The sequence below is a fragment of the Nothobranchius furzeri genome, chromosome 3, assembly GCF_043380555.1.
Source record: "Nothobranchius furzeri strain GRZ-AD chromosome 3, NfurGRZ-RIMD1, whole genome shotgun sequence".
In the NCBI taxonomy this organism is placed as follows: Eukaryota; Metazoa; Chordata; class Actinopteri; order Cyprinodontiformes; family Nothobranchiidae; genus Nothobranchius; species Nothobranchius furzeri.
In genome coordinates this window covers 78,873,247-78,885,480 of record NC_091743.1, presented here as the reverse complement: position 1 = coordinate 78,885,480, position 12,234 = coordinate 78,873,247, and the positions used below count along the sequence as shown (strand labels likewise).

Sequence of the window (12,234 nt, the reverse complement as noted above, 5' to 3'; positions counted from 1 at the left end):
CTAGGACCAAGCGGAAAACAACCGTTTGTGTTGAAGCCTGTTTCCCATTAGAATATACTGTAAAGATAACCCCCCCACTTTTAAACTGAAAATTACGTCCATGCATTCAACACATTTGATTATATCAACCTATAAAGTTGTAATGTCATTTATGATTTGAGGAAGATGAACTTTATTCAGAGTGAAAGTGCAGAAAGTCTTGTCTTCTGCATGAGACCTTGTCTTCCAGCACTTATTATGGCTAACTTAATTGGTTGCCTGGTCGTAGATCCTTGCTTTTCTTGTTTGGAGGACAGGCAGATGTGATGTGTGATGCAGTTTGTGTCTGGAAATTAAAAGTTAATTTCTGGTCATTTTTTATGTAAATACTTGACCTTTGGGTATGCTACACAAAATAGCCTTGATGTTCTGAGCTTGCTTAAGAGAAATAGCCCCTGGTCTGTTTTGGAATTGAATAGGATTTCATTTAAATTAAACAGGATAATACCAGGATAGTGGGTTGTGCTGGATCAGATTACATATGCCTCCAGGATCTTTTATTCGAACTCCAAAACAAAACCCAACAGGATGTTTTAGGTCTGGTTTAATTGCAGTATTGGTTCAAAAACCTGCAGTCTCATTTCATCACAAAGAACTCACTTCTTCAGAAGTTAAACAGTATACTCCACACAAGTCATGTGATCAATCATCTTTTTATTGTCAAAAATTTTTTTTTTCACTTTTGTCCCAGTCATGACCACTGGAAGAGGGCGAGACCTCTGTGCAGCTCCCCCGTTAAGGGAGGCAGCGTTTTTAGAGATCAGGGCAGGAGCCTGCAGTCTTAAGGGGCTGATAGGTCAGATCGTCCTACTTCTGAAGTTCCCTTCAGCAGGCCGAGCCTCACCACCACTACCTTTTTCTTCTTCTGCTCTGATGCATCTTCATCATCCTGCTCCTCCCTCACCTTTCGTTTCCCTCTCTCCTTCCTCTTCTCTTCCTTTCTCTGCTTCTTTGCTTTTTTCTTTCTCCTCTTCTGTTCTTGTTCTGTAACATGTGGATCATCTTCATCCTCAAGGACGTCCTGCACTTCCTCCTGTTCCACCGGCTCGTCCTCCTTCATGGTCATCACGATTTCCTCCACATCTTCGTCTTCATCCTCTTCCTCTTCTGTTTCCTCTTCCTCCTGCTCTTCTTCATCTGTCATCACTTCTCCCATTTGCTCTTTCATCTGCTCACGTTTCATCACCAGACCCTGGTCTCCATCCTGTTTTGGATGAAAACACAAAATGAAGGTAAACGTCAAATGAAGCATCCTGAATAATCAGATGTTTGAGACTTACTAGGGCCCTCACTTCCTCACTTATCAAACGTTCATAGAAACCATCCTACTTATGAAATTTAGAATGTTCGTAGGAAAGGACAAAATCCTGATTTATGAAAAAGACAGTGGCCACTTGTTCCTCCGGTCAGCTGTTGATAAATAAATCCCACCTGTGTGTACCCAAGTGCTCAAGTCTGTTCAGCCATTTCTATATAGAAACACCACATCCTCTAAAGCTCATGAGGGAAATCCCTGGATATCTCTCTCCCAAAATAAAGCCTTTCAGAGACGAGATTGAGGCTCTGGTTATTGAGGCTGAATTTCTCTCAGCTCAGGGGTAACTAGTAATGGGCAGAAAACAGCCTGGGAGAAAGTAGCAGAAGTGGTAAATGCAGTCAGGACAGAGGAAAGGGTTCCTGTCACATCCATCCATTGAAAAACTGAAGAGCAACGGACAAAATGTTCCATTCTATTGTACAGTTGTGTGCATGTTCTGTTTCTGGAGTTAGTTTTGCTAATGTTTGGAAATGTTTGTCATCTGGGATTTTTGAGGTTTTAAAGTCATACTTGTTCCATCACTAAATGTGTTGGCATTAAAAACACTGCCTCTTCAACCCATGAGCACCTAAAAACAATGTGGGCTACTGATAATTGGAAAACTTTTTGGGGAAAACCTGGTCTGATGCGAAGAGACGGCATCCATCCCTGTTGTATGGAACATAATCAGACTTTTTAATGGATGGAATTAACTCTGGATTATGTCTCATTATGTGAAATCAATTCTAGGCTTTCCAAAGTGTATCTCTGTGTGTGTGTGTGTGTGTCCCTTCAGCCTTGTCTCTTATCACCCCTGAAGTCGTAAATTGCTAGTTGCCTTCACCGAGCTGTTTCGGTCTCACGGTTCAGTGGTAACCTTTTTGACCTCCAGAGAAGTGGAGGAGGCAAGGAGGTAAGGAGGCTCATTCTGGAGAAAGTCCAGGTGCACCAGCTAATGGTTTATCCAAACAAGACATAGACTTTTAGAATCGATAAAATTGCTCCCCCTGACAAGCAAGGAGGGGCAACGTCGGGCTAATGTCAACAGCATGCAGAGAAGAGGAAAGCCTGCAGGAGGCACTGAGAAGAAGAAACAAGTGAACAGATGAAGACTGGGAGAAGAAACAAGAAGAAGAGGAACACGTGACCAGGAAGTCTGAAGTCTGGTAAACTGGCATGTCACGTCCACTACACCGATTACAAGCCAAACCCTGAGATATTAATAAAATCTAGAAGAGTGGAGCTAGCCCGGTAAATTGGCTTGTAACAATCCCTCTTTGGATGGGGCAGCTCTTCTTTCTAGGAACATGGCCAGTTTTATAAATCCTCCATGACAACCCAGGGTCCAGACCAGGGAGCAGAGTCATAGGTTAACACCCCCCTCTGCAGCTTCAGTACTGTTACCCACCCACTACCCCATAGAGACGGTGTCCTGCCCACGGCAAAAATCACAGAGATTAAATATCAAGCTTTATAAAGCAAATTATGGAAATCTCATAAATATTAGAACTAAATCAACTGAGCACAAAACTAGAAAAATTAAATGTGGGTTATTGAACATTAAGGTCTGTTTTTTCTAAGACTTTGCTAGGTAATGACTTGATTTGTGATAATCAGATTTCTTTGCTCTCTCACAGAACCCTGGCTGCAGCAAGAGGACTGTGTTAGTTTAAACGAGTCGACTCCTAATTATTTCAATCATATTGCTCGAAGTACAGGGCGAGGAGGAGGAGTAGTTTTTTATAACCGAGTTCTCGAGACATGAAAGTAAATTTCACTATAGTCTGTCTATCGGACAACGCTGTTGCATCTTTTACAGTTTCTTTCGATTGCTAAAACTCAAAAAGCAAAAATGAGGCACAATTTTCACAACCTCTACTTCTGTTCCTAATCGCTTGACTCAATTTATCACTACTTAAGATTTCCTTATCATATTAGAACTCTGACTTTCCTCCTTCACACTCTGATGTCAATTTCACATTACCTTGCTGTCAAAACACAGCACACAATTTTCAGGTTTACACACACTTCTCACAGAAATTCTCAAAGCTTCAATCAACAACACACAAATATTCAAATCTCTAAACTTTCGAGTCTGGCGAGCAATTTGCAATCAGGGACTGCAGCATAATAGTGAGTTTCCACAAGGCTATGAGTGGTTTCAGGACCACCCACGGTTTTTCATTTTATACCTTCCACCTTATTCCCCCTTCCTCAATCCCACTGAGGAGTTTTTCTCAGCCTGGAGGTGGAAGGTGTATGAAAGGAATCCACAGAGCCAGGTCTCACTTCAAGCCATGGAGGAGGCTTGTAGAGGTGTGACCTTTGAGGCCTGTCAGGGCTTCATGAGGCACTCGAGGCGGTACTTCCAGCGCTGTTTGGACCAGGAGGACATTGCCTGTGATGTTGATGAGGCCCTCTGGCCAGACAGAGACCAGAGGCATGATGCCCCATGATTATGCTTGAATGGGAGAGGGGGTGGGGGGTTAACTGTAAAAATAAAAAAAATTGTCTCAAAATTTGTGTGATGTCTGTTTGTCTCAGAGAAAAGTGGGCACTGTCATACATTCAGTGTGCAATTCATTGTGTTCCATTTAGACAATTGTGTTTTCAGTTTTGCTCTTCAGTGTTCTTTCCATGCTTGGTAGTGTTCACCCAAAGGCTACTTGTGTTTAAGCAATGAATGGTATATGTGTGTCATGTGAAAATGTGGCTGTGTTTGCCAAATGAAAACACGTGTTCCATTTTGGGAACATGTTACAATATGTGATGGCAGGGTTTTGTTGCATAGGGAAGCCACGGTTTAGGAATTTGTGTGTTTTGTTTGGGGTTTTGTGTGTGCAGTTTTGAAAGAAACGTACAGTTTTGAAAAACATGTTTTAGCAATCGAAAAAAACTGTAAATCAACTGTTCCATCTTTACTGTCTTCAGCATCTCAGAGGAACGTAGCAGAGGGCAATATTTTCATTTCTAGCCCCTCACAAATTGATGCTTTAGTTCATAATGTTGCTTCTTCATGTATGGCATTAGATGATGTTGCCCCTTTAAAAAAGAAGGTAATTAGGGACAGGAAGTTGGCTACCTGGTTTAATTCTCATTTACGAACTTTAAAACAAATTGGAGAGAACATGGCGCTCTACACACCAGGAGTCCTACTTATCCTGGAAAAATAGTCTTGTGCTTTATAAAAAATAAGATTCGACTAGCTTGAACTGCTTATTTTTCAGCGCTAATTGAAGAGAATAAGAATAATCCAAAATTTCTTTTCAGTACAGTTGCCAAACTTACACAGAATCATAGCTCTGAGCCATCTATTCCCTTAGCCCTCAGCAGCAATGACTTCATGGGATTTTTTACAAGTAAAATTAATTCTATTAGAAACAAAATCATTAGCATCCTCCCTAATGCGATTTCTTCTTCCTCAGTAAGTGAGGCAGCATCAGAGGTAACTGTAGAACCTCATCTGTGCTTGAACCGTTTTGATCCAGTTGAGCTTTCAGAGTTATCAAAAATATTAGCTTCATCTAAACCTTCAACTTGTATTTTAGATCCAATCCCAAATTATTTAAAGATGCATTTCCTTTGGTTACTGCCCCCATTCTAGATATAATCAATCTATCCTTAGTAAATGGATATGTACCACAAGATTTTAAGGTTGCTGTAATCAAAACTTAAGAAGCCTTCTCTGGATCCAGATGACCCAATGAATTATAGACCAATATCTAACCTTCCATTTTTATCCAAAGTCCTGGAGAAAATAGTGGCCATCCAAGTATGTGAGCATTTAAACACTAATGCTCTGTTTGAGGAATTTCAGTCTGGTTTTAGAGAGTATCACAGCACTGAAACTGCATTAATGAAAGTTACAAATGATATTCTCATGGCCTCAGATAAGAATCTTGTGTCTGTTCAAGTCTTGTTAGATCTCAGTGCTGCCTTTGACACAGTTGATCACAATGTTCTTGTAGAAAGACTTGAACATGTTGTAGGGATCAAAGGAACAGCGCTAGGCTGGTTTAAATCCTACCTGTCTGATAGATTTCATTTTGTAAATGTACATGACAAATCTTCTTCATACTCCAGGGTTACTTGTGGAGTACCACAGGCTTCAGTGTTTGGACCAATTCTTTTTACTATATATATGCTTTCAATTGGTAAAATCATTAGACAGCATGGGATAAACTTCCACTGTTATGCTGACGATACTCAGCTATATTTATCCATTAACCCTGATGAACCTAATCGGTTAGTTAGATTACAGGCTTGTCTTGAAGACGTAAAAATTGGATGACTCAAAACTCTCTGCAAGACAAGACTGAAGTTCTCATCTTTGGACCTGAAATTCGGAAAAGGAATCTGTTTAGTCAATCACCTGACCTGGACGGCATTAAATTAATCTCCAAGAACAAAATAAGGAACCTTGGTGTTAACTTTGACCAGGACATGTCATTCAAATCCCATGTTAAACGGGTTTGTAGGATTTTCTTTTTCCACCTTCGGAATTTTGCTAAGATTAGAAGCATACTTTCCAGGAGTGATGCTGAAAAACTAGTTCATGCATTTATTACATCAAGACTGGATTACTGTAATCCATTACTCTCAGGAAGTCCACAGAATGTAGTTAAATGTCTTCAGCTTGTTCAAAATGCTGCAGCTAGAGTTCTGATGAGAATTAAAAATAGAGATCATATCTCTCCTGTCTTAGCTTGCTTACATTGACTGCCTGTTAAATTCAGAATAGATTTCCTCCCACTGAAGCGGTCTGGAAACCCGGTCTCTCAGAGTGATGTGTCACTTGGAAAAATGTTCTCCGATTATGAAACTTTGGCTGAAAACGCTTGTTCCCATCTCCAATATGGAGATGCATGACGCATCCAGTCTGTCTGAGGCAGAATAGCCTCTTCAGCTCAGAGAGCACCTGTAGAGACATTTGATCACGCACAAAGTTTATGTGGAGCAGATGCGGTCGGACCACGGCAGGTGAAACGTTCCTAGCCTACATGAAGTAAAATAGTTAAATTGTAACATTAATATGTTACTGGACACACTGGTCTGGTTGGTTAGACCAGTGTTTGAAGTGGAAAACACACGCACAAAAACACACAAACACTCACACACCAATTAAAATAATGCTGATAGCATGTATTTAAATGATGATCAGGCTGCTGTAAAATGTAATCTCCATCCACATCCAGACATAATGATCCTCTATTCTTTCTCTATGTTCTCTGCTCTTGTCCGGGCTGATGGTGCGTGCGGTGCACCTAGCGGCTGATACGCACATTTTACGCATTTGGAGAGGTGGGCTGGATGCTTTGGTTTTACTGGAAGGTGTTCTTTTTTTTTCTAAGATGTCGGAGATTTTGCCCCATGAATAACCGTAAAAACTACCGGTGTGCATGTACCCTTATGAAAGTCCTATGTTGAGAGGTAAATATTAGAAGTGCAGGTAATGCATTCTGGTGCCGGTACACTTAACGCACGGGTGTAGACTAAATATGAATGAAAATGAATGGAAATTAAATTGTGAATTTTTACTTTATATTTTAGATATAAAAATAAAAGGGAAAAACATTCATGACGTCTTTTTAAATTAGATTTTCTAGCGCGACCTGCCTGCTTCACTTACGTCACTGCTTATTAGGGCTTGTCCTTTTATCAAAACTTATTTTGAACCTGAGAGGGTTAAGGGAGACCACTGAGTCCACTGATCTCAGGGGAAGAGAGTTCCAGAGTCTGGGGGTCACAGCAGCAGATGATCTGTCACCTTTGGTGCTGCACAACCAGTAGGCTTTGGTCACTGGACCTCAGGGACCCGCTGGCGGTGTAGGGACTGAGAAGATCACCAATGTATGATGGTGCTGGTTCCATGTTGTTTGAGTTTAAATGCCAGAACCATGACGTTTATCCAACTGGCACCAACCTCCTCTGCTATCACTCTGTAATAATCTGGTTCTTACTTTGTACCACACTCACCACATCTTTGCCATTTTGCAGCTTGTGGAGGAGCAACCTGACAGTGTCTTTGTTCTGGCACAACCCCATGGTGTTGAGGGTGTCGAGGGCAGAGCCAGAACAGCCCTGCAGCCGTAGCTCCGCCCCCAGAGCAGCCTGCAGAAAATTGTTTCTCCAGATGTTTCTAGTGAAGAGTGGAATGGAGAGTGCCACCACAGTCCGACGCTCCAACAGGGTGATGGCCTGCTCCTCCGTCAGCTGGCTGACAGACACACAGATGCTCATCAGATTCAGACCCCAGCCCACAAAAACAGTCTGGACAACACATGAGGGTAATTATACATATCCAGATGGTGCAGGAAGGTGTTAGGCTAACTCACTTGCTACTTTTGTAGAGGGCGTTGATGTCTGGAAACATGGAGCGAAGACAGGCAATGACAAGCGGAGCCTTTTCTTGGGCCCAGTTCAGACATCGTCGCCAGGGGAAGGAAGACAGCGGCTTCCTGCCCGACACCTTCTGGTGGAAGGGACTGTCTGGTTGCCGTGACAATGTCTTCATCTGGATAACGAAAAGAAGGGATGAACCAACAGCTGGTTTAGAAGACACACAGGACCACAGAAACCACATCCCCACCTCGTTTTTCAGCTGTTTGCTCCAGAACGCCATCATGGGTTTCCGGGCACCTTTGGATGACCAGAGTGTTTGAAAGGCAGCTTTGTAGCTTGACTTGCTAACCAGCAGTGCTGCTTTACTCTTCTTTCCCATCCTTCGTCCCAAAATCTGCTTGTCTTTGACCTGGAAAAAGAAAACTTTTAATACTTAAAGATAAAAATTTCATACAAAACACTTCAAACTGCTGCATGAGCACAGAACCTCAGACAGCCAATCACACCTCCAGACTTCCTTTAGTTGTCCACCACTTTTGTTTGTGTTTGGTCTGTTACATTCTTTTGTTTCCATCTTCAAAGTAAAGAAACATTCAGAAATCTTCTGTTCCACAATCTTGCCTTTCCTCTTCTTCTCTGTCCACCAACGGGAGTCTAACCCAGCTGGAGGTTGCCGTCAACTCACTTCCATGAATATTCAGTGGTCTAGTATAAACGAACGCCTTATGAGTCGTTTTCTGTGGGGGAAAAAATCTCTGGCGCTCCTTTTTTGGATGTAAAAGTATGTACAGGGGGTTGGCTAGATTTGACATAGACATGAATATCCAGACAGGCTAGGGGTGGGCGATATGGGAAAAAAAAATCATATCACAATTTTCTTTTCGCAAAATCACGATCAAGATTTTATCACGATTTTTTTCTATTTTGACAATTCAGACGTTTTAAAAGTTATTTACCATTAAAATAAATAGATTTAAAATCATACCCCTTCACAGAAAATAGGATAAAAGATTTCAGAATCTTAAAAAATACCTTAAAATTCCATTCTGTCTATCAATCTATAATTGAGAGCTAGAGATACGTGTCTCAAATGTCCCACAGGCACTTTCATTTAATTATATATTTAGAATTGAAGTAAAATTATTAAAATTATATCTAGAGGCGGCTCACATCCTATCATCCACAATATATTACCAGCAATTATTTCTTGTCCAAAGAAAAAAAATCTATCCTGTTAAACTAAATTCATGATGCATCCTTATCTCATGCATTCTCTAGTCAGGACAACACTTACTATCTGTCCCTGTTGGTAACTCTATCATAATAAGCTAATGCAGCAACTCAAATACTCAGGGGGTAGAGAGGAGGGGTATCCATAAATAGTTTCTGCTCGTTAAGAAAATAACAAACAGCTACAGCTTACAACCTTGACTCTCCTAGCCTAGTGAACTAGACCAAATTCTTGCTTTGCAAAGTTAGGTCTAGGCATGCTCCATTGGGACCTCCGCAGCTCCTACCAGGACTCTGGCTAGCCAATCACAGCTCTCTAGAGGGGTTTCAAACACATAAAGAGCTGTGATTGGTCCATAATGGTGGGCCAATCATAGTGCTCTATCTGCTTAGTGAACAAATCACAGAGCTTTATCCGCTTTGTGGGACAATCAGGGCACTCTATATGCCTGGTGGGTGGGATGATGCAACAGAGTGAAACAAGAGTATGTCACTCATTGTCCAGTGGAATGCGGAGATCATTTGAAAGACAACGGTAGAACCCGCCCCACAACCGAGAGCCGTCAATGGAGCATGGCCAGACTAAATAATACATTTATTTAGTCTGGCTTGCCAGGCTATGACTCTCCCATATTCCAATCAGAATTGACAAAACTCCTCGGATGATAAGCGAGACCATCTTCATGAAATCAAAGAAGTCCAGTTACCTTCGTTTGAACCTCTTCACAAAGAATCTTTACTACAACTCTACTTAATCCCTGCAAAACCATTTGTGTGCAAAATATGTGTGGTAAAAAATATAATAATGATAAAAGACATAAAAAGAAAATAATAAATAAAATAAAAGTGTAGCGAATTTGTGAAACAGACAACTGGATGGTCTAATAGTTGCTTTTGGTCGGAGACTTGTTATTGGCTAAGGTTTTCAAACAAATGAAAGAACCACCTCATTACATTTTCTATCATCACAAAATATTTGTAAATGTTAGAAAGATAAGAGAAATGAAAAATAAATGTTTTAAGTTAGCTTGTTCTGCAGATTTGCTGATAGCTTTAAAACTCAAGATAATGCACCAACAAGTCATTTGATCATGTACCTATGAACATTGCATGATACAAGAAAAACAATATGTTCATTAAGGTTGAGGGACGGGAGACACCGGCACAGGTCTCTTGTCCATCAAGAGAACACACAGAGAAACAACAGGCCACACATATAGGGACAAGAGTCTCCAGTTATCCCAACATTCATCTTTTATGATCTGTGGGAGAAAACTAGAGACCCCAGAAGAAAACCTACACATGAGAACACGCTAACAACACCCATGCATGAGGAGAACACGCTAACTCCACACATTCACGTAGAGAACACGCTAACTCCACCCATGCATGAGGAGAACACACTAACTCCACCCATGCATGAGGAGAACACACTAACTCCACACATGCATGAAGAAAACACGCCAACTCCACACATGCATGAGGAGAACACGCTAATTCCACACATGCATGAGGAGAACATGCTAAATCCACACATTCAGAACACACTAACTCCACTCATTCATGAGGAGCACATGCTAACTCCACCCATTCATGAGGAGCACATGCTAACTCCACACATTCATGAGGAGAACATGCTAACTCCACACATTCAGAACACACTAACTCCACTCATTCATGAGGAGCACACGCTAACTCCACACATTCATGAGGAGCACATGCTAACTCCACACATGCATGAGGAGAACACGCTAACTCCACACATGCTTGAGGAGAACATGTTAACTCCACACATGCATGAGGAGAACACGCTAACCCCACACATGCATGAGAAGAACATGCTAACTCCACACATTCAGAACACGTTAACTCCAAACATGCATGAGGAGAACATGCTAACTCCACACATTCAGAATACGCTAACTCCACACATGCATGAGGAGCACATGCTAACTCCATACATGCATGAGAACATGCTAACTCCACACATGCATGAGGAGAACATGCTAACTCCACACATGCATGAGGAGAACACGCTAACTCCACACATGCATGAGGAGAACATGCTCTTCACCAGAAGCATGCAACCTTCTGGCTATGAGACCCCAGTGCCACCAGCTGCTCCATCTTGGTCTCTGATCCAGTCTAGTCCAGACTCTCTGGTCCGTTTTGTGAACGTTACAGGTCTGGTTCTAAAGACAAAGGTGTGTCCAGACTCTAAGGACCTGGTGACCCAGGTGTCAGGTGGCGACCAGACCCACTAACCTTTTTGATGTTTGGGGGTTTCAGCCACATGCAGCGCTTTCCGCTTTGTTTGCGCTTTCCTCTGGTTCTGATGATTTGGGCGCAGGTTTCACATAGGAACGACCTGTCGGTCACCACAGAGTCCGGGAAGACCCACCGAACGGTCTCCGGGGTGGTAAAGGTGTACACCGCCCTCCGGTTGAAGGAGCGTCCCTGTCGCTGGAACACCACCTTGCAGCAGGAACAGTTCTGGTCCTCTGGCCGTTTGGGCCGCCGCGGACCTCGGCGCGGACCGGACGGGGATAGCGCGTCTGCACCAAGATCTCCGGTATGAGGTGCCACTTCGTTTCCACTGGGGCAGTCCACTTCTGCACCCACCGCCGGTTCTGGATGGTCCTGCGACAGAGGCGCGAAGATCTGAACTGGTGCGCTCTGTTGCTCGGTTTCGGGTGAAGGACCGGAAGAGAGCGGCTCTGGTTCGGGTAGAGTACCGTCTGCAGTGTGGGCGTAGTCGTGCTCGTTTGATTCAGCAGCAGATCCAGTTTCCTCCTCGGTTCCGGTGTTCTCACTGGCCATGATGTTTGAACGAACCAGCTAGCTGTCCAGAGTTCGGTTCGGTAGCGAACAGATCACGCAGCGCCCGTGCTTTCCCGGACGTCCCGGCTGGCGAACCAGAACGGAACTGTGAACAGAACTTTGTTGGCTGGTCCAACACTAGGAAACTAACATAAAGCCGTGTTTGTAGCAGAACCATTAGCGGAATCGAGACAGAACTTCGGAGACCAGTAAATAACCGGATGTAAGCTTAAATAAACAAAACATGTTCCGTTTTTTGCGCCTCGTACTTTTCTGGTAGCGCCATCGTGTGGTTGGAGGAGGAAAAAGAAACGCGCCTAATGACAAAAATAAACATAAACAATTAAAATTGAGCTATTTTTAAACCAATTTTGATTTTTAAAATGATTAAATGTAAAATAGGTAATCACGGGTTCCAGAAGAGGACAAAACTAACAGAAACAGCAACATGAAGAGAAGCTAGTGAGGAAGAAGATGATGAGGGGAGGTCCCACCAAAGCCGGAAC

At 42.6% G+C, this 12,234-nt stretch overlaps 1 protein-coding gene across 1 annotated transcript; it reads right to left on the bottom strand.

Moving 5' to 3' along the window:
- Positions 1-675: 675 nt before the first annotated feature.
- On the bottom strand, positions 676-11,955 carry LOC107395042 (uncharacterized). Its single transcript, XM_015974306.3, has 5 exons — positions 11,174-11,955; positions 7,926-8,087; positions 7,672-7,850; positions 7,313-7,553; positions 676-1,243 (listed from the first exon to the last, which is right to left on the bottom strand). The coding sequence occupies exons 1-5, from the start codon at positions 11,726-11,728 to the stop codon at positions 821-823; spliced, it is 1,560 nt and encodes a 519-aa protein (XP_015829792.3). The 5' UTR covers positions 11,729-11,955; the 3' UTR covers positions 676-820.
- Between the last annotated feature and the right edge of the window lie 279 nt (positions 11,956-12,234).

Bases quoted from the DNA above. Each gene is read 5' to 3' on its own strand.
- LOC107395042 (XM_015974306.3), bottom strand. From the start codon at position 11,728: ATGGCCAGTGAGAACACCGGAACCGAGGAGGAAACTGGATCTGCTGCT. The intron at 7,851-7,925 runs GTGGGGATGTGG...TTCGTTATCCAG, and splicing joins GCAAACAGCTGAAAAACGAG to ATGAAGACATTGTCACGGCA. The intron at 7,554-7,671 runs GTGAGTTAGCCT...TGTGTCTGTCAG, and splicing joins GCCCTCTACAAAAGTAGCAA to CCAGCTGACGGAGGAGCAGG.